This window comes from Psammomys obesus, unplaced genomic scaffold, assembly GCF_907164565.1.
Source record: "Psammomys obesus unplaced genomic scaffold, mPsaObe1.curated_primary_1811, whole genome shotgun sequence".
Lineage (NCBI taxonomy): Eukaryota > Metazoa > Chordata > Mammalia > Rodentia > Muridae > Psammomys > Psammomys obesus.
The window spans coordinates 9,353,633-9,377,687 of record NW_026586662.1 but is presented as its reverse complement, the minus strand read 5'-3'; the positions used below and the strand labels follow the sequence as shown (position 1 = coordinate 9,377,687).

At 40.5% G+C, this 24,055-nt stretch overlaps 1 protein-coding gene across 1 annotated transcript in view; it reads left to right on the top strand.

Annotated features, from left to right (window-relative positions):
• Positions 1–24,055, top strand: part of Cd109 (CD109 molecule) — a 106,546-nt gene that overhangs the window by 32,942 nt on the left and 49,549 nt on the right. The window contains exons 6-16 of the mRNA XM_055602473.1: positions 3,051–3,090; positions 6,772–6,856; positions 8,800–8,896; positions 9,426–9,567; positions 10,194–10,303; positions 12,382–12,606; positions 13,734–13,835; positions 13,925–13,987; positions 15,455–15,631; positions 17,519–17,671; positions 23,624–23,698. Of these exons, the coding sequence (XP_055458448.1) occupies positions 3,051–3,090; positions 6,772–6,856; positions 8,800–8,896; positions 9,426–9,567; positions 10,194–10,303; positions 12,382–12,606; positions 13,734–13,835; positions 13,925–13,987; positions 15,455–15,631; positions 17,519–17,671; positions 23,624–23,698 (1,269 nt within the window). The remainder of the gene's footprint in view (positions 1–3,050; positions 3,091–6,771; positions 6,857–8,799; positions 8,897–9,425; positions 9,568–10,193; positions 10,304–12,381; positions 12,607–13,733; positions 13,836–13,924; positions 13,988–15,454; positions 15,632–17,518; positions 17,672–23,623; positions 23,699–24,055) is intronic.

Genomic DNA, 24,055 nt, shown 5'->3' with positions numbered 1-24,055 from the left:
TTTCTTTCTTTCTTTCTTTCTTTCTTTCTTTCTTTCTTTCTTTCTTTTTCTTTCTTTCTTTCTTTCTTTTCTTCTTCTTTCTTTCTTTCTTTTTTCTTTCTCCTTCCTTCCTTCCTTCCTTCCTTCCTTCCTTCCTTCCTTCCTTCTTTCTTTTTCTCTTTTTCTTTCCATAAAATTGGTTTTAAAAAAAAAAGCATAGCCTGCTCTCTTACAGAGCCCAGGACCACCATCCCAGGAATGGCACCACCCCCCATGGGCTGAGCCCTCCCCCACTGATTAGTAATTGAGAAAATGCCTTACAGCTGGATCTCGTGGAGGCATTTTCTCAACTGAGGCTCCTTCCTTTCTGATGACTCTATGTCAAGTTGACACACAAAACCCTCTGGTATATCGACACCTGTGATTTGTCCAGGTTGAATTAGATGAAGGGAAGAAAAAGGAAGGGTTAAAAAAATTCCTGCGTGATGTATAAAGGTGAGACATAGAATAAGCTGGTGTCTGTCCTCCTAAAATATGGCTGACTGTTTTTTGGTCTTCTGACACTGGAGTCCACTGAGGTCATCGCCATTGTCTTCTCCTCCTCCTTATCCTCCTACTCTTTCTCCTTGTTCTCTTTCTCTTCCTTCTCCTCCTTCTCCTTTTTTTTGTTTTTCAGTATGGGGAATTGAACCTAGGGCCTCACACATGCTAGGCTAGCACTCTACCATAGAGTGGTCTTTGCTTATTCCTATTAATTTTTATTTCCTTTTTATTTTTGAGATAAGTTCTTATTCAGTTACGCAGACCGGCCTTGAACTTAACTCATGACCCTCCTTCCTCGGCCTCTTGAGTGGCTGAGATTGAAGGCCTGAGCCACCACAAGCAGGTTCTTTCCTTCTTTGAACTAGTTTGTGGAAATCTTGACACTTTTGTTTTAATTGCTGGGGGATATTTTGTTCTAAAGAAGCTCAGAGACTTTTGACTGTCTCCATTGATTGGCAGCTCTTAACCCCTCTTTCAGCTCCTGTGCAATCAGAGTGCACACCTCCTTTTCTTCTCCACACGGTCCCACCTGGCCTGAAGTTGTTTTGGTCTGTATAGAACACACCTTTGTTGATTTATACACTCTGTAAGTTCAGTGGAGGGAAATTCTTAATGCCTTCTTTGCTTCAGCATTCCGGTGGTGCAGACCAGCCCCAACACAGCATATGCTCCTTTCTCTTTCTTTCTTCCTTTCTTTCTTTCTTTCTTTCTTTCTTTCTTTCTTTCTTTCTTTCTTTCTCCTTCTATTTTTTGAGACAGGGTTTCTCTGTGTAGCCTTGGTTGCCCTGGAACTCTCTCTGTAGTCCAGACTGGTCTAGAGCTCCAAGATCCAACTGCCCTCTGCCTTCCGAGTTCTGGAATTAAAGGTGTGCACCAACATAGCATATACTCTTAGCCCTGTTGTTCCTTGTAGTTTGTCAGTTATTAAAACTCCCTTTCGTTTTCCAAGTGCTCCAAGAACACACACACACACACACACACACACTCACACTCACACACCCACGAATAAATATGTAAATACAACCTGCTGCATCTATTTAGTGTTGCTTCTATGTACAAGTCTTCAAGGCTGACCACTTGGTATTAGATAAAGCAATTTTGGGAGGGGCTCATCCCTAGGGAAGACTAATTCTCCCTCTCTCAGCAGTTGCTGGTTGCCTATAGCTTTTTGTCTAGAAGTGGGGGCCCTTGAGATTTCCCCTTCCATGTTATCACGTCTGTTAGTGCTGTCATCGTTTGAGTCTTATTTAGGCAGCCATGTTGCTGCAGTATGGTGAGTCTAGCATCTCTGTCATTTCTAGGAGATCTAGTCTTCTAGCAGACTTCCCATTTTTCTGGCTCTTAGCACCCTTTCTGCTCCCTCTTTTGGGATGTTCCCTGAACCTTAGATGCAGGAGTTGTACTGCAGATGTATCCGTTAGGATCAGGCCACTTTGTTCAGCATTGGCGATTCAGCCTGGAGACTGGTCTGTGCTCATCAAGTGCCCCTGCTACTGGTCTGCATCCCAGACCTAGAAAACAATTTGTCAGCATAGAGAGATTTGTTTTATGTTAAGAAGTGAACTGCAACTTTCTTTAAGGTTAAGTAATACGAACCAGGTGTGGTGCTGTGGGACACAAAGGGAAGGAGCACCCCTGGTTTTAGGTTACATACATCTATCATCTGTTCCAGGCTGTCTTTGGCTACACAAAGAGAGATCCCGACTCAAAACAAAACAAAAAAACAAACTAAAAAAAACAAAAACAAAAAACAAAACAACTTAAAACAGACACTTCAGTTGTGATTTCTAGGAAAGCTGCTGTTTTATCATTGAAGCTCTGTTTCTATGACAAATATAGACGATTAGATTTAGAGAGCACGATCTTTAGTGAAGTTACTTAGCTATTTTACCAAGGTTTTTTGTTATTTAGAATTTGTAGTTAGAATTCTGGGTTGGAGAATGATATATTAGGAGACCTGTTTTCTTGTGAGTCTTGAAAAAGGGATTAATTAATGATATCTGTTAAACTAGGGCAGGATGTATTGATTTAAACGTTACAGTAGAAAAATACTTCCAGGAATTAGAAGGTGGAATATGTTGGTTCATGATAACTTTGTCCTCTTATATATTTGTAAATAATTTTTATTATGAGTAATTTCATTTTTTTCTGTTTTTTAAAGAACTGTATTCAAAACAAACTTGAAGTCATTTTCTGTTAGTTTGATATGTGTTGTTATGGCTTTATAAATTTATGAACTCTTCAACCTAATTTTTGTTTTGCAAATGATGAAAATCAGATGAGACAACTTGTTTAAATGACTTGTAATTATTTTCATATGAACAAATTAGTAAGAAAACTCCATTTCACAAACCTGATATTGCAGCTGACTAAAAGCAAATGTCCACAGATGAAAATACATAGTTTTGATCCTTTATCCATTATAAATGTAATTCAACATTAATTTTCTAAAATTTTTTTTTTTTTTTGCAAATAAGAGGATAAAATAAACTAACTCATCTTTGGTTTTTGTCTTTTCTTCCCAATAGGATCAGCATTATTATCAATCTTTCCAGGTCTCAGAATATGGTAAGAGTTCTTCTTCAATTTATTTTGAAGGAAAAAAAAATGTCCATTTATTACTTTCTATAGAGATGAGACATTTTCAAGAGACATGGTATTTAAAATAGAAATCCCAAGAGAGAGAAAACTTTAGTATTCCTTGTAGGATTGAACATATATTTCCTCTGCAAATGTTCTGAAATTACAGTATGAAGAAAAACAAGGCAATATCTAATGCTCAACAATGTTAGTTTTTTTATGATAAATTTTCTTTTTCTGTTTTTTTTTATTTACTTACTTTTATTTTATGTGCACGGATGTTTTACCTGTCATGTATGTCTGTGCGCTGCATGCGTGCACATGAAGAAGGTGTCAATTGCCATGGAATTGGAATCTCAGATGGTTGTGAGCTACCATGTGGTGTTTCCAATCAACCCTGGGAAGGCAGTCAGTGCTTTTAAGTGCTGGTCATCTCTCTAGCCTTGCTTTTTTTTTCAGAGAGGGTCTCTTCATGCAGTGCTGTCTGGAACTTGCTTTGCAGACCAGGCTAGCTTCAAATTTGTGGTTTTCTTCTCACCCCAGCCTCCCAAGTACCTGGCTTCCTGCTTCCTGTACTGCCGTACTTGTAAAATGTTAATTTTTTGACTCTCTGAAAACCGAACATTGGAGCTGGGGACACGGTTCAGTAGAGAGCATGGGCAAAGCCCTGGGTTCGGTTCCCAGGGCCACAAAACCCCAACTGCCAATTTTGCTGTCAGTTACCTTCTGTGTATCTTTATCTGTCAACGCAGGGAAGACAGGGTGCTTCTCTCAGGTACATCTTCATCGTGGAGAGGGCACATTGCATTTATAAGTGCACACGGGAAAGCAGTAGGTGTGGCTGTTCTCGGTGGATAGAGGACGCAGAGGGGAGCAAAAGCCCAAGACCTGTGGCTTCAAGCTTACAGATGAGCCCTTTAATTTGATTTACATTAACATCTTATGATCACTTTATAATTTAGGCAAAAGAATTCTGAAACACAGTTTGTTACATCTTTGTGATTCCAGCTCCTCTATCTGCAACAGTATTTTCTTCTTCTTCTTCTCCTCATCCTCCTTGTTTTTTGAGACAGGGGTTTCTTCGTGTAATAGCCCTGGCTGTCCTGGACTCACTGTGTAGAACAGGCTGGCCTTAGACTCACAGAGATCCACCTGCTTCTGCCTCCTTGAGCTCTGGGATTGAAGGCGTGCACCACCATGCCTGGCTTCCCCCAGTATTTTCACATCCATACGTCATGGCCTGCAACAGTGAAGCATTTTCCTGTAATGGGACTGAAAGTGGCATTATGGACTCTGTAGGCCATAGGTTTCTGCCGTAACAGTTCATCGTCGTCTCTGTAGAATGATAGTGGACACAGTATGTAAGCAAATTCTGCTGTCATGCAGTAAGCTTATGCATTACAACACATTTCTCTCTTGTATGTTCCAACCAGTTATAATTAGTAAAAGCCACTCTTAGCTTATACTGCCCGTACTGTTCGGCACCCCTTGCCTGGAACTGTGTGTGTCACCCAGAGCCCCTCATCCTACTCAGGTGTATAGTCTTTGACATGTATCTGGTCTCAGTAAAGATGTTTTATACATGTAAAAGTCATACCAGATTTCCAATATTTAGTACAAGAAAAAGAAAGTTGTTTAACAGTAAGTTTTAAATTTTGACTAAATATTAAAATAATAAGATTTTAGACAGGTTAAGAAAAATGTTACAAAACTGATTTTTTAAAATTAATTTTTTTTATTAATTGCAGTTTATTCATTTTGTATCCCAGCTGTAGCCCCCTCCCTCAACCCCATCCCCCTCCCTCCCTTATTTCCTCCCATGACCCCCCCCTTCCTTCTGATCCTACTCTATCAGGTCTCATCAGGACTGGACGCATTGTCTTCCTCTGTGGCCTGGTAAGGCTGCTCCCTCCTCACAGGGAGGTGATCAAAGAGCAGGCCAATCAGTTCATGTCAGAGACAGTCCCTGTTCCCATTACTATGGAACCCACTTGGAGACTGAGCTGCCATGGGCTACATCTGTGCAGGGGTTCTAGGTTATCTCCATGCATGGTCCTTGGTTGGAGTATCAGTCTCAGAAAATACCAGATTATTTGGTTCTGTTGTTCTCCTTGTGGAGCTCCTGTCCCATCTGCTGTTTCTTTTCTAAAGATGTGATCACTAGAAATGAAAAGTTAAACATGTGGCTCACATCTTATTCCCTTTGGTCAATGCTCTACCGAAATCAGCGGGAAGTGTAACCGAGGGGTGTTCCCTGGGCTTCAGTTCCTGAAATAATGACCCTGAGACTGTATTATTTATGAATAAATGTCTAGGCCATAAGCTTTGGCTTCTTCCTTGACTAGCTCCTAACTTAAATTACCAGTTTATTCCATTCTACATGGCTGGATACCTTTCCTCAGTTTCAGGACTCCTTCCTTCTCGGAGTCCCGGGCGACACTCCCCACCTCTGTCTATCGTCTATGCCAGAGTTTCCTCCCTCTTTGCTGGAACTTCCCCCTCTTTATTTCCTGCCTCGTCTAATAGGCCATTAGCTTTTTATTGACAGGTGGTGCTTCCACAGAGACACAAGAAATTCCTTCTGCAAGGAAACCTTCCATCCCACTATTTTTTTTTTTTTTTTTTTTTTTTGAGAAAGAATCTTAATGTGTAGCTTCTGCTCCTTGGAACTTGCTAAGTAGATTAGGTTGGCTTCGAACTCACAGAGATCCACTTGTCTCTGCTAGGATTAAAGAGGTGAGCCACTGGGGCCGGCAGGAGCAAAATTCTTGTTTGTTGTTTTCCTATTTCACTGTATTGGTGCTGGGTGTTGACACAGCCTTGACGAGGTACAGTTGTGGGTGATTGGTGGGCAAAATGCAATATTTGAAGAGAGAGTTTTTGGATTTCTTTGGAGAGGGGTGTGTGTGTGTCTCATAGATCCCCTATGTGAGTGTTTTGAAACTTTCTCCTAGACTGGTTTAGAGTTTAGCATTGTCTTTGCACATTCGGTGCCTTTGGCCCCATAGGTTTGGATTATATTACTGATTTATCAGTCTTTTTGATATTTATCTATTTGATATGTAAATTGCATGGTGAGGTCCCTTATAGGAGTCTCATCTGTTTCTTTGATCAGTGACATTATAAAAACATTTCTATAGGCTCAAACCAAAAGTACAAACATTTTTCCTGTGGTAGAATACTTTATTTAAAGTGGCATTAATTGTAAAACATTTTTATGGGAGCTGTAGAAATGGTTCTGCGGTCAAGAATGCTTCTTCTCTTGTAGAGGACCAAGGTTTGGTTCCCAGCACCCACATGATGGCTCATAAACAGGTATAACTCCAGCTCACGGGGCTCCCCTTTCTCATTTCCACAGGCTCCACAGATGCCTGCACATGTGGAGTGAACATACATACTCTCAGGCTCTCACACACACATGCAAAATGGATAAGTAAGCAAGTAAAAGTGAACAACAAAAACCGTTTCATTATTTATAAAGTGACCTAAGTAAGGATTTCTGAGTTACACAAAACACCTTTCAGTTATGTTAGTAGGTGTGTGGTCCTAATAAATGTAAGCTCAAGAAATACCAATTAGCAACTGATTAGAACAGTTCTTCATTTTTATTTGGTTCAGCTAGAGAGGCTGGTAAAATAGATTCCTTAAAAGATTGCTTTTCTTTTGCAGTGCTACCAAAGTTCGAGGTCACTTTGCAGACGCCGTTATATTGTTCATTGAACGCCAAGAATTTAAGTGGCACCGTCACCGCAAAGTAAGTTGCATTTGTCTTTTGGTATGTCTCTAGGCCGTTGTGAAACAGTATGACAAAAAGCTTTTCATACGTGCATAAGAATACTAGCGCAAGGTTTTGCTTTTAAAAAAGTCTCTAATGCTTTCATGTAGCACAGGACAGATGTCCACAAAGTCTTGACATCTGTAACTCTACTTCCAGCCGCCGCTCCTAAAATATTTCCCACATAACAGCGACTAAGGAGGTTATAGAATGCACTGTCACGTTTCTGAAACATTGTGTATTTAGGGACTGGGGAAATGGCTCAGATTGGGAAAAAATTAACCACTGAGTCATTTCTCTGTAGCCCCTGGTTCACGTTTAAACTAAAAGTAAAAGAAAATAGCCCATGAGAATACATTAAATTATTATTTTAAAGTACACTGAACTACCATATGGAACACCATTTAACAATATAATAATCCTGGCATTCTGGTTTGGCCTTTACTTACATGTGACAAGACACAGCCCATGTTAGGCGCTGTGGTTTCCCGCCAGGTCCCCCACTAACTTTACTCTGCCTGTTTGGAAGGTTGGTATATTTGAAAGTGCATTTTTTTTCTTTCTCTTAATTTGGAAAATTCTAAATTTGCTTTGGAGTTGGCCCAGAGGAGAGGTTACTTCCGTGTCTAATTGACAGATTCAGGAAACATCAGCTTACTATTACAATTTGTAAGATGCAAAGCAAAACTGGCTTAAAGGGTTGGCCCAGGGTTTGAAATAGAGATGGGAGGAACCCAGGACACATGTTTTAAAAAGACTTTCTGGCAGTGGAATAATTTACTGAGGATCGCCATTCCTTTCCATGAAGAAATGTCGCATTACGAGAGGATGTAATTAAGGGAATAAAATTAAAACTGTGAAATGGCAGAGAATGTGTTTTGATGCAAGCAGATGAGTTTTAAACGGTAGTTAAAAAATATTACTTAAAGTTGCTTTGCTGAAAAACAAACTCAGTGTTTTGGGTAGCTGTATGTGTATTTGGTCCTCTGTAGTGTAAGATCTGATCTCCCTCCTGGAGAATCTGGGAGGTGTGACAATTGGCTGTGTGACAATTGTTAATAACTTAAATTAACATGTAAACATTTTTACAGGCTGTGAAGTTTGCAGGTGCTGGCCAGTCCAAGTTTCTAGAGATTTTCATAGTCTTGTAGAACTCATTGTCCGAGAAACCGTGCCTTTCTATAATGCTCGTCTGCCCTCCGCGTCCTCTCAGTGGGCGGAGGCCACTGACAGCTGGTGTTGGGACTGATTTTAGACGCTCTAATTCAGTGTTTCATTTGGAGACCTTATCTGAAGAGTCGCTATTTGTTAAGAACATTCTTCATTCTTGCTGTGTTTGTTGTTTTATGTTTTCTTGAGCCAGATCTTTGAGAAGTAGCTCAAGCATCCCTGAAATTTGTCTTGTCTCAGCCTCCAGACTGCTGGGATGACAGTGCTAACATGACTGGCTTGTGTCTTTTTTTTTTTTAATTGTAGGAGAGGTGAGCTTTTAATGCAAGCTTTTCTGTTGAATTGCTAAAGTATGCCTATTGAAAATGATATTTTTAGAGAACCATAGACACTATGCTCTGCTCTCACAGGCTCTAATTTATAGTTCTACCTAGAACCTGGATAATTCCTGCTTTTTGCCACATAAGCATGGTGTACTCAGGTTTCACAATTTAACCTTTATTCTAGTGTATTTTTGTAGCTCTAGTGCCATTTTTCCTTTCTATACACTCATTATCCCCTTTTAGAATGGATACACATATGATGGACACATATGATGGGTACAAAATCTGTAAGACCATGAGAACTCCTGGAGATGGATTAAATTAAGTATTGATTATGAAAAAAAAAAAGAAAATGATATTTTTGTTGTGTTCCTCTGACACCATTGGGTTGAAAATGTAATAATACAATATTTTAAAAATTGTTTTCAGGTATACATATGGAAAGCCAGTGAAGGGATATGTAACACTTACATTTTTGCCTGTATCTTTTTGGGGAGAGAAGAAAACTATCACAAAAAACTTTGAGGTAACTTTTGCAGATATTTTGTAATCTACAATGGGGACATTTTAAATTTTGATTAAGAAATAGTTCTAGCATCCAGATGGGTGTGGTGACACACACCTATTATTTCAGCCCTTGGGGAGGTGGAGAAAGGAGGATCTGTAGTTCAAGACCAGCCTCTCTCATCTAGCAAATCTGAGGCCAGCCGGTGCTTTGTGAGCTCAAACATTGCCAATGAACAAAAACCAGAAATTGATTAGGGGAACAACAGGAGAACGCAGTACTACTTGAAAGTTTATACCCATTTTCAATGTAATGTGATACAGAGGGCATAAAAAATTGTGACTCAGATCACAGTGTGGAAATTTTAATTTTTTTTTAAATAAAGTTTTGTACAGAATTACTAAAATAAGACAAGAAAATTAAGAGCGTCCTAGCATTAGATGAGTGAATAAAGTGAGCCAGAACTGTCAGGTGAGACTTAGTTTGAGTTTTGTTTCTAGAATGTGAATTCCTAAAGTGAAAAGTAAAATGAAATTTTTAAACAAAACAGATAAATGGATCCAGAAACTTCTCTTTTGATGATAAAGAGATGAAAAAGGTGATGGATTTGTCGGATGGGAGTTCCGAACACATGGACCCATCCATCCCTGGGCCCATAGAGATCGTAGCCACTGTGACGGAATCACTCACAGGTTTGTGGCTTTAGTGAAGGTAGCCTCCTTCGCCGTCTGTTACCCACTAACCGTGCCAGCACTCTCAGGGGAGGGGGTTCACTGCTTTTCCAGGGAAGGGGTTTAATGTTGAAAACATGTAGAGTTTCTAGGACGCTTTCTGTGAAACCTGTACTCCAACTACATATGATAACAGTGGCTTTCACATCCCCTACCCCGTTTAAACTGTTTTTCCAGCCTGAAAAACAACACAGGAGGCCTGCATTTTCAGCAAACCTGCTTCCTCCCCTTTCTTTTATCCTTCATGACTTATCCTCTGACATTTCACCTCTTTCGCAGACAGTTTACTCCTTTAATAAGAATGTAAGAGTTAGCGGTTTGGAGCCTTCTGTTACTGTTTCAACAGATCAATTCAGCTGACCCAACAAACAAAACCTATCCTGTCTGTGCTTTCTTCTCCTGGTGTATAAGCCACCGAGGGAGAATAGCATGCTAAAATTCTGTGTTTCTGTTTGGGGTCATAGTCAGTAATGGAAGTAGGCTTCTGTGCCCTGATATCTTCAGTCCCTTCAGCAGGAAGCTTAGGTGGATACAAGCCAAAGGTGAAATACTCCCTTTACAGTCTAAACGATGCAACCCTCTTGCAGGTATCTCAAGAAACGCAAGTACCAATGTGTTTTTCAAGCAACACGATTACATCATTGAGTTTTTTGATTATGCTACTGTCTTGAAGCCATCCCTCAACTTTACAGCCATTGTAAGTTGGTGTATTTATTTCTAGTCCATAATCACGAGTGTCGGTGAAATGAGTCAGAGTGGGAAATCATGTGCTCAGTGTCTTTAAAAGGAGACGGGTTACTTTTCCTCTTTAGAAATATGAATGTAGAGAATTGTTTCCAAATGAGCTTTGTCTTTTTTTTTTTAAAGGTGTTTATAAAAACAGCCAAATTTTTTCTTGAAATTTATTTAACTAGCTGTTAATTTGATATAGATTACAACATCGAAGCTCTTATTAATGAAGAAATGACAGTCACAATTTTTAGTTTAATGTTAATTTTTATAAGGACTAAATTTTAATTTTACCAAAGATATAGTATTAAAAATTATCTAGGACGTTCTCTTTTTTTCAGAGAGAATGTTGAATTAATTCTTAGTATTTGAGTTAACTGAAAAAAAATTAAAACTTCTAGGAAAAACCCAAAATGCTGTGTTTCTTTATGAAATTTTCATAAAGAAAATCTCGCTGCTCATATTTGTGCTCCACCCCTCAAGTGAAGTGAATTTTGACATCGTGCAGGGCACAATGGGCTTGGACAGCCTTATGAAGGTGAGGGAGACCTAGGAAGGGAGAGTTGGCTTTGGGGGTGGGAATGGAGGTTATTAAGGGTTGCCTCATGGAATAGGAAGCCTAGAATGAGGACAAGACCTGAGGCAGGGAGCAAGATGAGGTCATTAAAAAAGAGCTGTGGCTGGCAAGATCAGAGTGTATTCAGAAAAGTGACTGGACCTGGGCATTTGCAGCTGAGGACTTGGCTTGATTAAACAGGAGGCAAAGCTTAGGAAACTCTAGAAACCCTGAGCTTCAAAGGACCTCCTGGATGGGTTAGACTTTATGCTCTAGGCAGTGAGAAGACTTGGCGCCTGTGAGCACGGGTGGGGTGAGAGTGGGATAGAGCGTGTGTGTGTGTGTGTGTGTGTGTGTGTGTGTGTGTGTAGGTGGATGGGTAGGAGGGATGCAGTGTTTGAGGAGACCTGCTGAAGGACTGTGAGAAGAGGGAAGTAGTCCTGTGGTGGTGACTATGGGAGTGGAGAGGGAGGGCAGAGAAATGTGGATCTTGGTTCTCACTGAGTTTGGGAGCGGCTGTGGTGGATGTGTGTGCGTGGGGTGAGGTTGGCGGGCATATTGAGATTGCCAGTCTGTCAGGATTGTGGTGGTTAGTAAAAACAAAACAAAAACATACGATGTTTGCTTTCATATTAATGTGCAGAATTTGGAGTGATTGAGTATCAGAGGCTTCCGCAAATGGAGCAATTAAACATGAGCTCCAGGGTAAGGTGTAATCACAAAGAACAATGAAGCTAAGTCAGCCAGAGTGTTGGTTAAGTTTTGAACAAGAAAAATGAACAAGGAACCAACAGGGTTCCTTGACTTGTTACCAGACTTGGGGCCATAGCAAGTGACTCTGTAAGCCATGTTTGACCACCTGTCCTCAGATTAAAGCAGTCAAAGTAGCGGTGAAAACAAAAAGGTGATTTATTTTAATATGGCTACAGTAGGAAGAGGTACAATGAGATCCAGCGACTCCATCCCTCCAGGTCCGCTGTTGGGATCACAAAGTGAAGGCTTGAGTAGAGAGCAGTGTTAGGCATATCTAAACAGTCACAAGGTGAAGTAAGGCATGGTCCCTCTAACAGATGGCTCATCCCGGTCTCTCCTATAAGGTATCTAAAGAGCTGGAACTCTGGGAGAAAAGTTTCTCCTCTGGCTGATTCTGGCCTTTCTCTTCTTCCAGCATGAGATCCCTGTGTGTGTGTGTGGGGGTGCGGAATCCAATGATGTGTGTTTCTTATTTTAATAGTCTGATAGCCAAAGTGCAGGATATAAGTGCATTTACAAAAATCTTCATTCTTGCCAGACTGCTGACAATAGAACAGAAAGAGGGCTATGACGCAAGGAGCTGTGGGGGCCACGTGCCTCCTGGAGAAGGGTTCCTGCATGTGGATTGGGGAAGTTCAGCATTATGAGCTTGGTACAGACAGAAGCTACAATTAGCTGGGCTTAACTCTCTTGCTTTTTCTATTATCCGCCTTAAAATGTTTTGTTTTAACAATTAGGTGAAGGTCAGCCGCTCTGATGGCAATGAGCTGACCAAAGAAGAAAGAATAAATGACTTAGTCATAACGGTGACCCAGAGGAAAAATAGCAACATCTGGAGAAGGTGGTACAGTGAAGATCAGGAAACGGATGATGTCCAGAACATAAATTACACCATCCCTCAAAATGGAGTCTTGAGGATCGAATTCCCAATCCTGTACAATTCCAGCGAGCTACAGCTGAAGGTGCAACCTGGTTTCACGTCCACAGGGGCGGCATGACTGCTGTTGTCATTTTTGTGGGGGGACAGTTACTTCCTCAGAACTGAGAGAGCACAGGAAGTGGACACGTGTCTGCTTTACACATAGCGGAAGTCTTAGAAGTCATTTACCACTGTGGCCAAGGTCTGTTTTGGGTGCTTCCTTGTAATTTCATTTTAAGGGCCACAGAAAAAGATCGCAGTGTGAAGGTTTGATGGAGAGGCTCCTCAAGCCCTCATCTTCATTGATTTTCAGTTAGTTGAAGTCACCTTTCCTGAGCTTTCTCTCCCAGCATGGTCTGTCTGGGAATATCCCGTGATTCCTGCTGCCTTTCTTGTGGTTATCAGCCAAAGTCAGAGCCTTAACAGGGTAGGGAGCAACACAGGTGGGAGCCCTTTCCTCTGTGCTCTTCCTTTGTGAGATAGAGTCTCATCACACAGCCAGCCTGGCCTGGAGCTCACTGTGTAGGGTGAGCTGCCCTCAAACTCATGACCCTTCTGCCTTTGCCTCATGAATGCTGGGATTCATAGGTGTGTCCCACCATCCCTGACTGATTATTTTTTAAAAGGTTTTTCGAGACAGGGTTTCTCTGTATAACAGCTCTGACTGTCCTGGAACTCGTTTTATAGATCAGGCTGACCTCAAATTCACAGAGCTTCTGTTTCTGCCTCCTGAGTGCTGAGATTAAAGGCATGTGCCACTGCCCCAGGCTTGCTGGGGCTGATATTTTGACTCTTGACTTTGGAGGGTCAAGCAGGGTGTGATGTATCTAGCTTCTGCATGAGCTTTGTATGGGAAGAAGGAAAGGCTTTATTTCATGTTTAGTTTCATCTTCTGCTAGGATTTCTTAATAAGACAACTTTGTTTCTAAGTGAGGGCTATGTTTTTTTTTCTTTTGGCCTACAATGTCAAAACCCTTTTCTCATGTGCCAAACCTATCAAATTCTTTATAGTTTGACCTTTAAAATGAGGAGGAACTGATGTCTGGTGAAAGTGTTTCTGCATGAAAACAAGAATGAAAGAATCTGGCTTTCCATAATTACTCAGAACTCAGCATTTCTCCTCAAGTTACTCAAGTTGAACATTTATAGATTTTTTTTCTTTTGTTGCAGGCTTCTTTTCTTGATAGTGTAAGTTCTATGGCAGTTCACGGCATGTTCACCTCTCCTAGCAGGACATACATCCAGCTTAAAACCAGAGAGGACCATGTCAAGGTAACGCTGGTGACTCGCTTGAGCATTACAACATGATTTGATATCCTTAAAACTGGGGTGTACATATTAATTAATTTTTTTTTTCCTAGGTGGGATCACCTTTTGAATTGGTGGTTACTGGCAACAGGCAATTTGAGGACTTAAGCTATATGGTAATTTCTTTATTTTAAGGTGTTGTTAATTATTATATGTGTGTGCACATGTGTAACGGGCATTATAAACGCAGTCGCATGTGTCATGGCTTATATGTGGAGGTCAGGAAGAACTTTTGAGAGTTGGTTCTCTCCTTCGTCCACGGATTCCAAGGGTTAAACTGAGGTCACGAGGATTATGTAGCGAGCACCTGTACCTGCCTCGCTGCCTTGCAGGCTAATAGTGTCTTATAGTTTAAGTTTACGACCTGTTTATAACCACCTTGAGTGACATTTACCTTACATCTTCACCAGACTTGACTAACTTGTTACAAATTAGTCTGCTCTTTTTATTGTGTAATCAGTTTTCTCTCTTCAACTGTATTTAAAATAGATAATTAAATTTTTCACAAAGAGGAAAATGTAAGTTTCTGGTATACAGACAACATGGACCCATCGGCGAGAATTATGAAATGTAATAAAATTTGCCATCATGCTTTCATAGTTTTGCTAAGCCCTACCATTAGAGCTCTTTATTCTTTTTCTGTGAAATAATAGGTTCAACGTGAAGAAATGGTCAGTGCTAGCAAGTGCTTGCTCAGAAATGACGCTTATCTGACACACTGAACTCCATGCTGGGCTGGTGATGGCTCAGTTGAGAGTATGTACTGCCGCACCAAAGACCCAAGTCCAGTGTGGAGCATACCTGTTGGGTAGCTCCCAGCCACCTATAACTTCAGCTCCAGGGGATTTGAGGAATCTGACTTCTGTGGGCACCTGTATTTAAATATACAAACCCTTATACAGAAACAGACATAGACACATAATTTAAAAATTACAAAACATTAGTGTAACGTGTTAATATAAAAATTTCACTCGTCTCAATAGATGCAGAAAAAGTTTTGACATCCACACGTTAAAAGTATTTAACAATGTGTTATTGGTAGGAATCACTCAATTTGACCAAGGACAATAGTAATAAAAAGTACTGCTGTACTGAAAAAAAGAAATGTTCAATGTATGAGGGTCTAGATAGACGAGTTACCTTATTAGTCATTATACATTGCACATGCACTGAAATGTTGCAGTGTATTCCTTAAACATGTATAGATATTATGTGTCAATTGAAAATTAAAAGTACAAAAAAGAAAGGAACATTGAGAATTAAAAATAAGATTTGTAAAGGATGACATGAATGTTACTGCAAGCTAGTATTTGCTTTAATGTTATTTTTTTCAATGTATGTCGATTTTTTTTGTCAACTATCATTTATTTTTCATTGATTCAACTGATGGTCTTAACAATCACAATATCTATTTTTTTGTTGAAATTTAACTCCTATCTCAAGATTTACCATGGAGAGTTTTTGCATGTAAAAAGGCTGAGAAGAAGAATTTATATGTATCCTTAAATTTATTATAAATATAGCTTCAGTTGAAATATGACAATCTTTAGCAAATAATTACGCTCTTGTTTTTTTATTTTTAGGTAGTATCAAAGGGACAGTTGGTGGCTGTAGGCAAACAAAAGTCGAGAACTTTCTCTTTAACACCAGAAGCTTCCTGGGCTCCAAAAGCCTGTATAATTGTGTATTATGTTGCAGAAGACGGGGAAATTATAAACGATGTTATAAAAGTCCCCGTTCAGCTTGTTTTTAAAAATAAGGTAAGGATTTAGGCGATGGTGCTTAAAGCTTCCTTTTAGTGATATCTGAGAAATGTAATTTCTTTCTTTACAAAGGAATCAGCTATCCGCATTGCCTGGAAACTTGCATTATCCCTATATTCAGCAGATGTGCATTTTCATGCTAAGCTCTCCAGTTATTGTGTGTCAGCTGTGATCCCTGTCTTTAAGACTTTAACTCAGGTTCACTAAAGTCGCTTCAGTATTGTGTAAATAGTTGAGTCAATATTGCTCTGGCCTGGAATTCCAGTGGCAACACAGACCCGGGTGAGGGGTTGACCTGGGTGTGGCAATGAGACGGGTGTAGGGAGACAGGGAGGACTGTTGCAGCTGTGCGCGGAAGCAGAGCTGGGCTTTGGATTATCTACTCCATCACCTGGAAGCTGACGTGGACAAACTCCCAGCGATCCCAGTGCTCTTCTTTTTCGGGTTCTGTGCGGAGCCTTGTCTCTGGTGCATCAGTCCTGGGGTACTTTTCGCCCCAGTAACCACCTTGCACCGGAGAACACTTCAGCCCAGCTCAGAAGAAACCCAGCCTAGTCAGCTCACCGATGCCAGGATGAACTGTTGCTCTTGCTCAAGGCTGCTGCATTGATCTTTCTAAGAAGCAATTTCGGTGTCATGATCTGTAGAGTAGAGCCCTCTTACTATTTCCTTTAAAAATGGCTAAAATGTTGGGTTCATGCTTTCTCTTCCTTAAAATGGTTATTTTATTTTTATCTTTTTGTATGACAGAGTGAGTCTAGGCAAATGAACTGCACCCCAACCCTGAGTAACACTAACTTCCTCTAAGTATAATATAAACTTCTATTTTTTTTATCTTATGAAAAATTTTTAGAGACGTAACAATATGTTTTTTTTTTTTAGTGTCAGTCAAAAAAGTCACTTTATAATAATCGCCTGAAACAAGTTAATTTTAGGAGGGAGTTATGGAGGCTTATATAGGGAGACAGAGGGAGACATAGGGAGACAGACCTCTAGGGACAAATCTAAGATTGGTGTGTAAGATTAGCCACACTGGGGAAGCACAGGATAATAAAAGATGTCTCCAGGGAATATTTTTTTGGACAAATGAAATAGAAAACTTCAATTATATTTTCAAAAAAATATTTCAAATAGGATTCTCTGACTTTTCTATGATGATGATAAAAAAGACCGAAGGGAAAGCAGTTAGGGACCATACATGGGAGGAAGCCAGTCAACGGCTCAGCCACTTGGAGGGAACATCTTGGTTGGACAGTGTAACCAAGGGCGCAGTTTGCTGTTGGGATTGAACTGGATGACATGGAGGTGCTCAGCAGGAATGGAACTTTTCCCTCATGACAGAGTGATGGTCTTTATGAAGTATTAGTTGGGCCATATTTTGTCCGACTAATAGATAAAGACTGATGAAGTTGAAGGAGCCATGGAGAGGGTAGAGGAGCCTGATGAGAGTGTGGTCTGACCACTCCCTTTCTGGAAAGAAGCATTTTTCATTCACACCATGGATAGTTCTGCGAGAACTGTCCCAGAGAGCTCTTATTGAGCTTGTTCCTGAGTGAAGTCACCAACTTGTCCGGACCTACAGAAGTTTTCCTCTTTCCCATCTCTTCATTTAGAGGGCGGCCTTCTCCAGGCAGTTTAGATACTGTTGTCCTATGTTCAACATCAGCTTAGGGCTGGGAAATGGAAAATGGAGAAAGGAAGGAAGCAAGGTAGAGAGGTGAAGATTAATTGGTGTTTATACCACAGGGAGATGTTTCATTAGAGCAAAGTTGTATATGGTTTTGGAATTATCCCTGGGCCAAGACAGAGGTAGAAACAATGGGTTTTGAGACATTGATCTGGAGAAAATGAAATAAGTTAATTTTTGCCTTCTCCATTTCTTAGGTAAAGCTGTTTTGGAGTAAATCTAGTGCCAAGCCATCCGAGACGGTCTCTCTCAGGATCTCTGTAACACAGTCTGACTCCATAGTTGGGATTGTAGCTGTTGATAAAAGTGTGAATTTGATGAATGCCTCAAATGATATTACAATAGAAAATGTAAGTTTAACTTTTTTTTTTTTTTGTAAAAAATGTATGTTAGTAACTATTACATTACCTTAAGTATTTAAAGGAAATTCATTAGTCCCTTTGGATAGTAATGGAAAAGCCTTTGAAGAAGAATGCATCTGTGTTCTAGTGTAAGCTGGGCAAAAGCACATGTATATGGGCACATGTTTTAGAATAAAACATGCTTATGTGCTTTAAATTGACTGTCTTTTGGCATCTATTATATTTTTAATACCTGTTATTACCATTTGGATCTTAATTTTGGTTCTTCATAACTAATTATATATATATATTGCTAATGCTTCCTTGCATGCCTTTTGTATATTTACCATGCTTACTCTAAAATTTTTAATTTTTTAAAATATTAATTTACATCTTCTAGTTATAGGATTTTGATGATCAATGTGTTTTCTGAGCACTTTTGGACCCTATGAGTCATGTGTTTGTGTGTCTCTGTGTATATGGTCTTAGAAAGTCAACCTATGACATTGTACCATGCTAGGCAAGCCCTCTGCCACCGAGGTACATGCTGTGGTTATTTGTTGTTGTTGTTATTGTTATTAATTGTTTGTTTGCTTGTTTTTTTCGAGGCAGAGTTTCTTTGTGTGTTCTTGGTTGTTCCCAAACTAGCTCTGTAGACCAGGCTGGCCTCAACCTCACAGAGATCCGCCCACCTCTGCCTCCCTAGTGCTGGGATTAAAAGCCTGCACCGTCACTTTACTATTGCTATTTGAGACAGATTCTTACCATGTACCATAGACTCAGGATTCTCTTGCTTCAGCCTTCCTCAGCACGGGCGGACAGCTGGAAGCCTGTAGGTATCTCAGTAGGTTGGAGAATGCCCTCTCTAGGTAGCTTAGTTGGTGTGAAGCCTTCCCAGGCAACTCAGCTCATCTCTCTTTCTTCCAGGCACCGTTGATGATCTGCCTCTTCCAGGCGACTCGGCTCCTCTCTGAGTCTTCTAAGTGTCTCAGTCTCCTTCCTGCTTGTATCAGTGGTTCTCCACCCTTCATGGGTCAAACAACCCTTTTACACGGGCTGCATATCAGATATCCTGCATAGTAGATATTTACAATTCATAACAGGAGAAAAATTACAGTTATCATGTAGCAGTGAATATAATTTTTTGTTTGGGGGACCAGCACAACATGAGGAACTCTATTAAAGGGTCACAGCATTAGGAAGGTTGAGAACCACTGGCTTGGCTGGAGAGATGGCTCAGCAGTTAAGAGAACCCACTTTATACGTACTTGGGGAGGAAAGGAGCCTAGTGAATCTGATCAGTTTCAGGGACTTCCTAAAGCCTTTGGCTTGCTTATTTCCTGAGCTTAATGAATTTTATGCTAGATGGACTGCTTCATCCCCTGTAGAACGTTCTACTGTGCCTCAAAGAGCTCCCCTAAAAGATGGAAGGTTCATTTCAAAGGAAGTTGCTATACGACATTGGCTTCTCATTGCACCTTGTCACATACTATGGTGAACTAACTCATGTGATGTGAAACATTTCTCTGCTTCTAAAAGAGAAAGTCGAGTCTTTCCTCTTTTCTGGTGATTAGGAGTATTTGGACCAGATGAAGGCTGCTCACTAAGGAAGCTTCCCCTTCATGCCCTGCATCTCCATCCTTCTCATGAGGGCAAACTCTCTTATTCTCCCTATCTCTCTCTCTCTCTCTCTCTCTCATTCCCTATTTACTTATCTATTTATTATTTCTTTAACTATCTTTTTATCTATTTATTTGTTTATTTTGAGACAAGGTCTTTTTATGTGCCCTGGCTCTCCTGGAACTCACTATGTAGAACAGCTTGTCCTCGAACCCAGAGAACCACTTCCCTCTACCTCCTGAGTGCTGAGATTAAAAGTGTGTGCTACCATGCCAGGCTGTTATTCTCAGTCTTAGTGAAGCTACTCTCCAGACTTTTTTATTTTTATTTTTAAATAATTTTATACATTCACTTGTATCCCAGCTGTAGCCCTCTCCCTCTTTCCCTCCCAATTCTCCCCTCCCTCCCTCATTTCCTCCCTGCCCCCTTCTGAGTCCAATGAGAGGGGGTGTCCTCCTTTCCTTCCATCTGGCCCTAGCTTATCAAGTATCTTCAGTATGGTTGCAATGTCCTTATCTGTGGCCTAGCAAGGATGCTCCTCCCTCAGGGGGAGGGGAAGCTCATGAATTCATGTCAGAAAAAATTCCTGTCCCCCTTACTAGGGAACCCGCTTGGATACTGAGCTACCATGGGCTATGTCTGAGCAGAGGCTGTAGGTTATATCCATGCATGGTCCTTGGTTGGATAAACAGTCTCATAGAAGACCCTGTGCTCAGATATATTTGGACCTTGTGGGGCTCCCTGTCCCCTCTAGGATATACTAATTCCTCCTTCTGGCTTTATGAATAAAGCTGCTACAAACATGGTTGAGCAAATGTCCTTGTTGTATACTTGAACATCTTTTGGATATTTGCCTAGGAGTGGTATAGCTGGATCTTGAGGTAGCACTATTCCTAATTGTCTGAGAAAGCGCCAGATTGATTTTCAAAGTGGTTGTACTAGTGGACATTCCCACCAGCAGTGGAAGAAGGTTCCCCTTTCTCCACAGCCTCTCCAGTATGCATTATCTCTTGAGTTTTTGATCTTAGCCATTTGGTGGGTGTAAGGTGAAATCTCAGGGTTGTTTTGATTTGCATCTCTCTGATGGCTAGGGATATTGAACATCTTATGTGTTTCTCTGCCATTCTATATTCTTCTACAGAGAAATCTGTTTAGCTCCATACCCCATTTTTTAATTGGGTTACTTGAATTATTGACTTTTGACTTCTTTAGTTCTTTATATATTCCAGATATCAGTCCTCTGTCAGATGTTGGGTTGGTGAAGATCCTTTCCCAATCTGTAGGTTGTCGTTTTGTTCTAATGACTGTCTTTTGCTTTACAGAAGCTTTTCAGTTTCATGAGGTCCTATTTATTGATTGTTGCTCTTAGGGCCTGTGCTGATGGTGTTCTGTTCAGGAACTTGTCTCCTGTGCCAATGAGTTCTAGGGTCTTCCCCACTTTTTCTTCTAACTGATTTAGAGTATCTGGTTTCATATTGAGGTCTTTGATCCACTTGGACTTTAGTTTTGTGCAGGGTGATAAATACGGATCTGTTTTCATTTTTCTGCATGCAGACATCCAGTTGGACCAGCACCATTTGTTGAAGATGCTGTCTTTTTTCCATTGAATGGTTTTGGCTTCTTTGTCAAAAATCAAGTATTCATAGGTGTGTGGGTTTATTTTTGGGTCTTCTATTCGGTTCCATTGATCCACCTTTCTGTTTCTATGCCAATACCATACAGTTTTTATTATTATTGCTCTGTAGTACAACTTGAGATCAGGGGTGGAGAAACCTCCAGAGGATCTGTTGTTGTACAGTATTGTTTTGGAAATCCTGGGTTGTTTGTTTCTCCATATGAAGTTGAGAATTTTTCTTTTAAGGTCTGTAAAGAATTCTGTTGGTATTTTGATGGGAATTGCATTGAAACTGTAGATTGCTTTTGGCAGAATGGCCATTTTTACTATGTTAATCCTACTGATCCATGAGCACGGGATATCTTTCCATCTTCTGATGTCTTCTTTGATTTCTTTCTTCAGAGACTTGAAGTTTTTTTCAAACAGGTCTTTCACCTGCTTGGTTGTACTCTCCAGGATTTAAAGCTAAACCTCTTCTTCCCTTTAAGGCCCTGTCGTGTTTAGATATGTCCATATATTGTATTGTTTCTGTCTAATGCTGTTCTTATTACCTTGAGGCAAATCATGGCCTTGAGGACATTTCTCTATAATAAACGTCATCCTTGAAGGGAATTTATGTGTCAAGTCCCTGGCTCCTCACCAGGGGGAAAAACACGGGGGCCTCCTTTTATTTTTTTTTAACAAAGACATAGTTTGTGCTGTAATTCCAGGGTTTTTTAGAAAGAAGTAGGAGATGGAGGCTTAGGGGCTGTAAAATTATCCTTGCTCCTCAAGGTTTCCTGCTTTTATTAAGTTCACCCTTAAGCATTTAAGAAAAACCAGCACCGAGTCTCCAGGTGTTATGACCCACCAGCCTGGAGCGTCTGGAGAATGGAGGAAATGTGGATGTTTGAGGACTGTTTCCCTTACTTTCTCACACCCCAGGGTAGAGAAATGCTGAACTGATATCCTCAGGATTCCTGAATGCTGCTGTGGTTGCAGATTTCAACAAGGAAGTACCCGAGGCAGCTCCATCTCCCCAAGTGAGAACAGAAATTAAAAGCCTTTCTTCCAGGCTGCAGTCTCCTGACTGCTGCTCTAGCTGTCTTCTGCCCAGTGTCAACCCGCACACTGCCATCCACCACCAACTCAAGACACTTTCCACTCTTTGTTTACATTCCACTCATTCAGGTTTCCTGTTTGCTTTTGTTGTTTTTCCAGAGTTGACTCTAAAGTGGGGCATCAGTTTTCCTGACTTTCCCATGCTGCAGTGTGCAGTTCTGTACGTCAGAACCCTTTCTCATCCTATCGCTGGTATCCACTATACGTGTATGCCGCATTTTGTTTAACCCTCTAAACTTTTGGCTGCTGTGAACGCTGGTGAACACTGGTGTAGAGGCCCCCCTGAGTCTTTGCTTTCAGTTCCTTTGAGTGTGTATCTCAGTTTAGAATTGCAGGGTAAGATTCTGGTTCCATGTTTACCCTTTTGAGGAAAAGAGAAAGAAATTTTATCAATCATTTTAGTCTATTTTATCCATTTTTATATTGTTTTTTTTTCTGCTTCTTTCTTTTTTTTTTCTTTATTAATTGCACTTTATTCACATTGTATCCCCCCTGTGGTTCTCTCCTTCCTCCTGTCCCAATCCCTGTCCCAATCTCCTTCCTCCAATCCCTCCCTTCCTCCACTCCTTGAATGCATGCCCCTCCCCAAGTCCACTGATAGGGGAGGACTTCTTTTCCTTCCTTCTGATCCTAGTCAATTAGTTCTCATCAGGAGTGGCTGCAGTGTCTTCTTCTGTGGCCTGGTAATGCTGCTTCCCCCTCAGGGGGAGGTAATTAAAGAGCAGGCCAATCAGTTCATGTCAGAGACAGTCCCTGTTTCTATTACAATGGAACACACTTGGATATTGAACTGCCATGGGCTACATCTGTGCAGGGGTCTTAGGTTATCTCCATGCATAGTCCTGGGTTGGAATATCAGTCTCAGGAAAGACCCCTTTGCTCAGATTTTTTGGTTCTGTTGCTCTCCTTGTGGAGTTCCTGTCCTCTCCAGATCTTACTGTTTCCCACTTCTTTCCTAAGATTCCCTGCACTCTGCCCAAAGTTTGGCTATAAGTCTCAGCATCTGCATTGATAGTCTGCAGGGCAGAGCTTTTCAGAGGTCCTCTGTGTCAGGCTCCTGACTTGTTCCCTCTTTTCTCCTTCTTCTGATAGGATACTTAAAAACAATTGCATTGCTTAAGTGATGTAATCAAATATCTCATTATTAAAAAAGAACTCTTCCTGTGCAATTCTAATGCTTTGATTACCAGTGAAGCTGGGTATTTTTTGAATATTAAAAATATAATCATGCTTTTGTGAATTTAAGTGACTGTCTACTTATATAATTTGTGTCAGCTCTCTCTACATTAGCCTGTTTGTGTCTGCTAAAAGTATGGATAAATTTTGATGCTGACCTCTATGTGTTGAGTGTGCCAGTGACATTTCAGTTTCTTTCAGGAAAACTTCATGTCTATATTTATAAGAAACTCTGTATCACTGAGCAGAGCAAACATAATTTTAAATAAGAAACATAATTGTGGGTGACTGAATAATAAACAATCATTCATATATTCATGGTACCTGGATTTGTGCCATTTTCAATTTCAGTAACACTGGGACTGTATACTGAATGACTTCTAAGAGGTGGGCGGGGGCAGGATAGGCTGATAAGAATCAGTTCACTCTGTGTCTTATCTTTCGTGCAGCTGGTCCATGAACTGGAACTTTATAACACAGGATATTATCTAGGCATGTTCATGAACTCCTTCGCTGTCTTCCAGGTATGTGTAGTTGGTTAAATAATCTGAAAGGATATTCGTGACTTTTACTATTATACTCACTTTCATAATTAATTATCACACTGAAGACTAACCTCTGTTGGAGGTGTGACTGAAGTTTACTGTTCTATAAATTTAATCTGAGTGGAGAAATATATCCTTTTGGTTTTAAAAGCAAATGGAGAAAAGTCACTGATTCTCCATTAGATCAGTGGAATTGTCACTAAACATACTTTTCTTTTAAATTACTATATTTGACCTTGAAAAGGATATTTTTATGAATGTGCATGAGAGAAAAAGGGAGGAGGGAAAGACACACACACACACACACACACACACACACACACACACACACACACA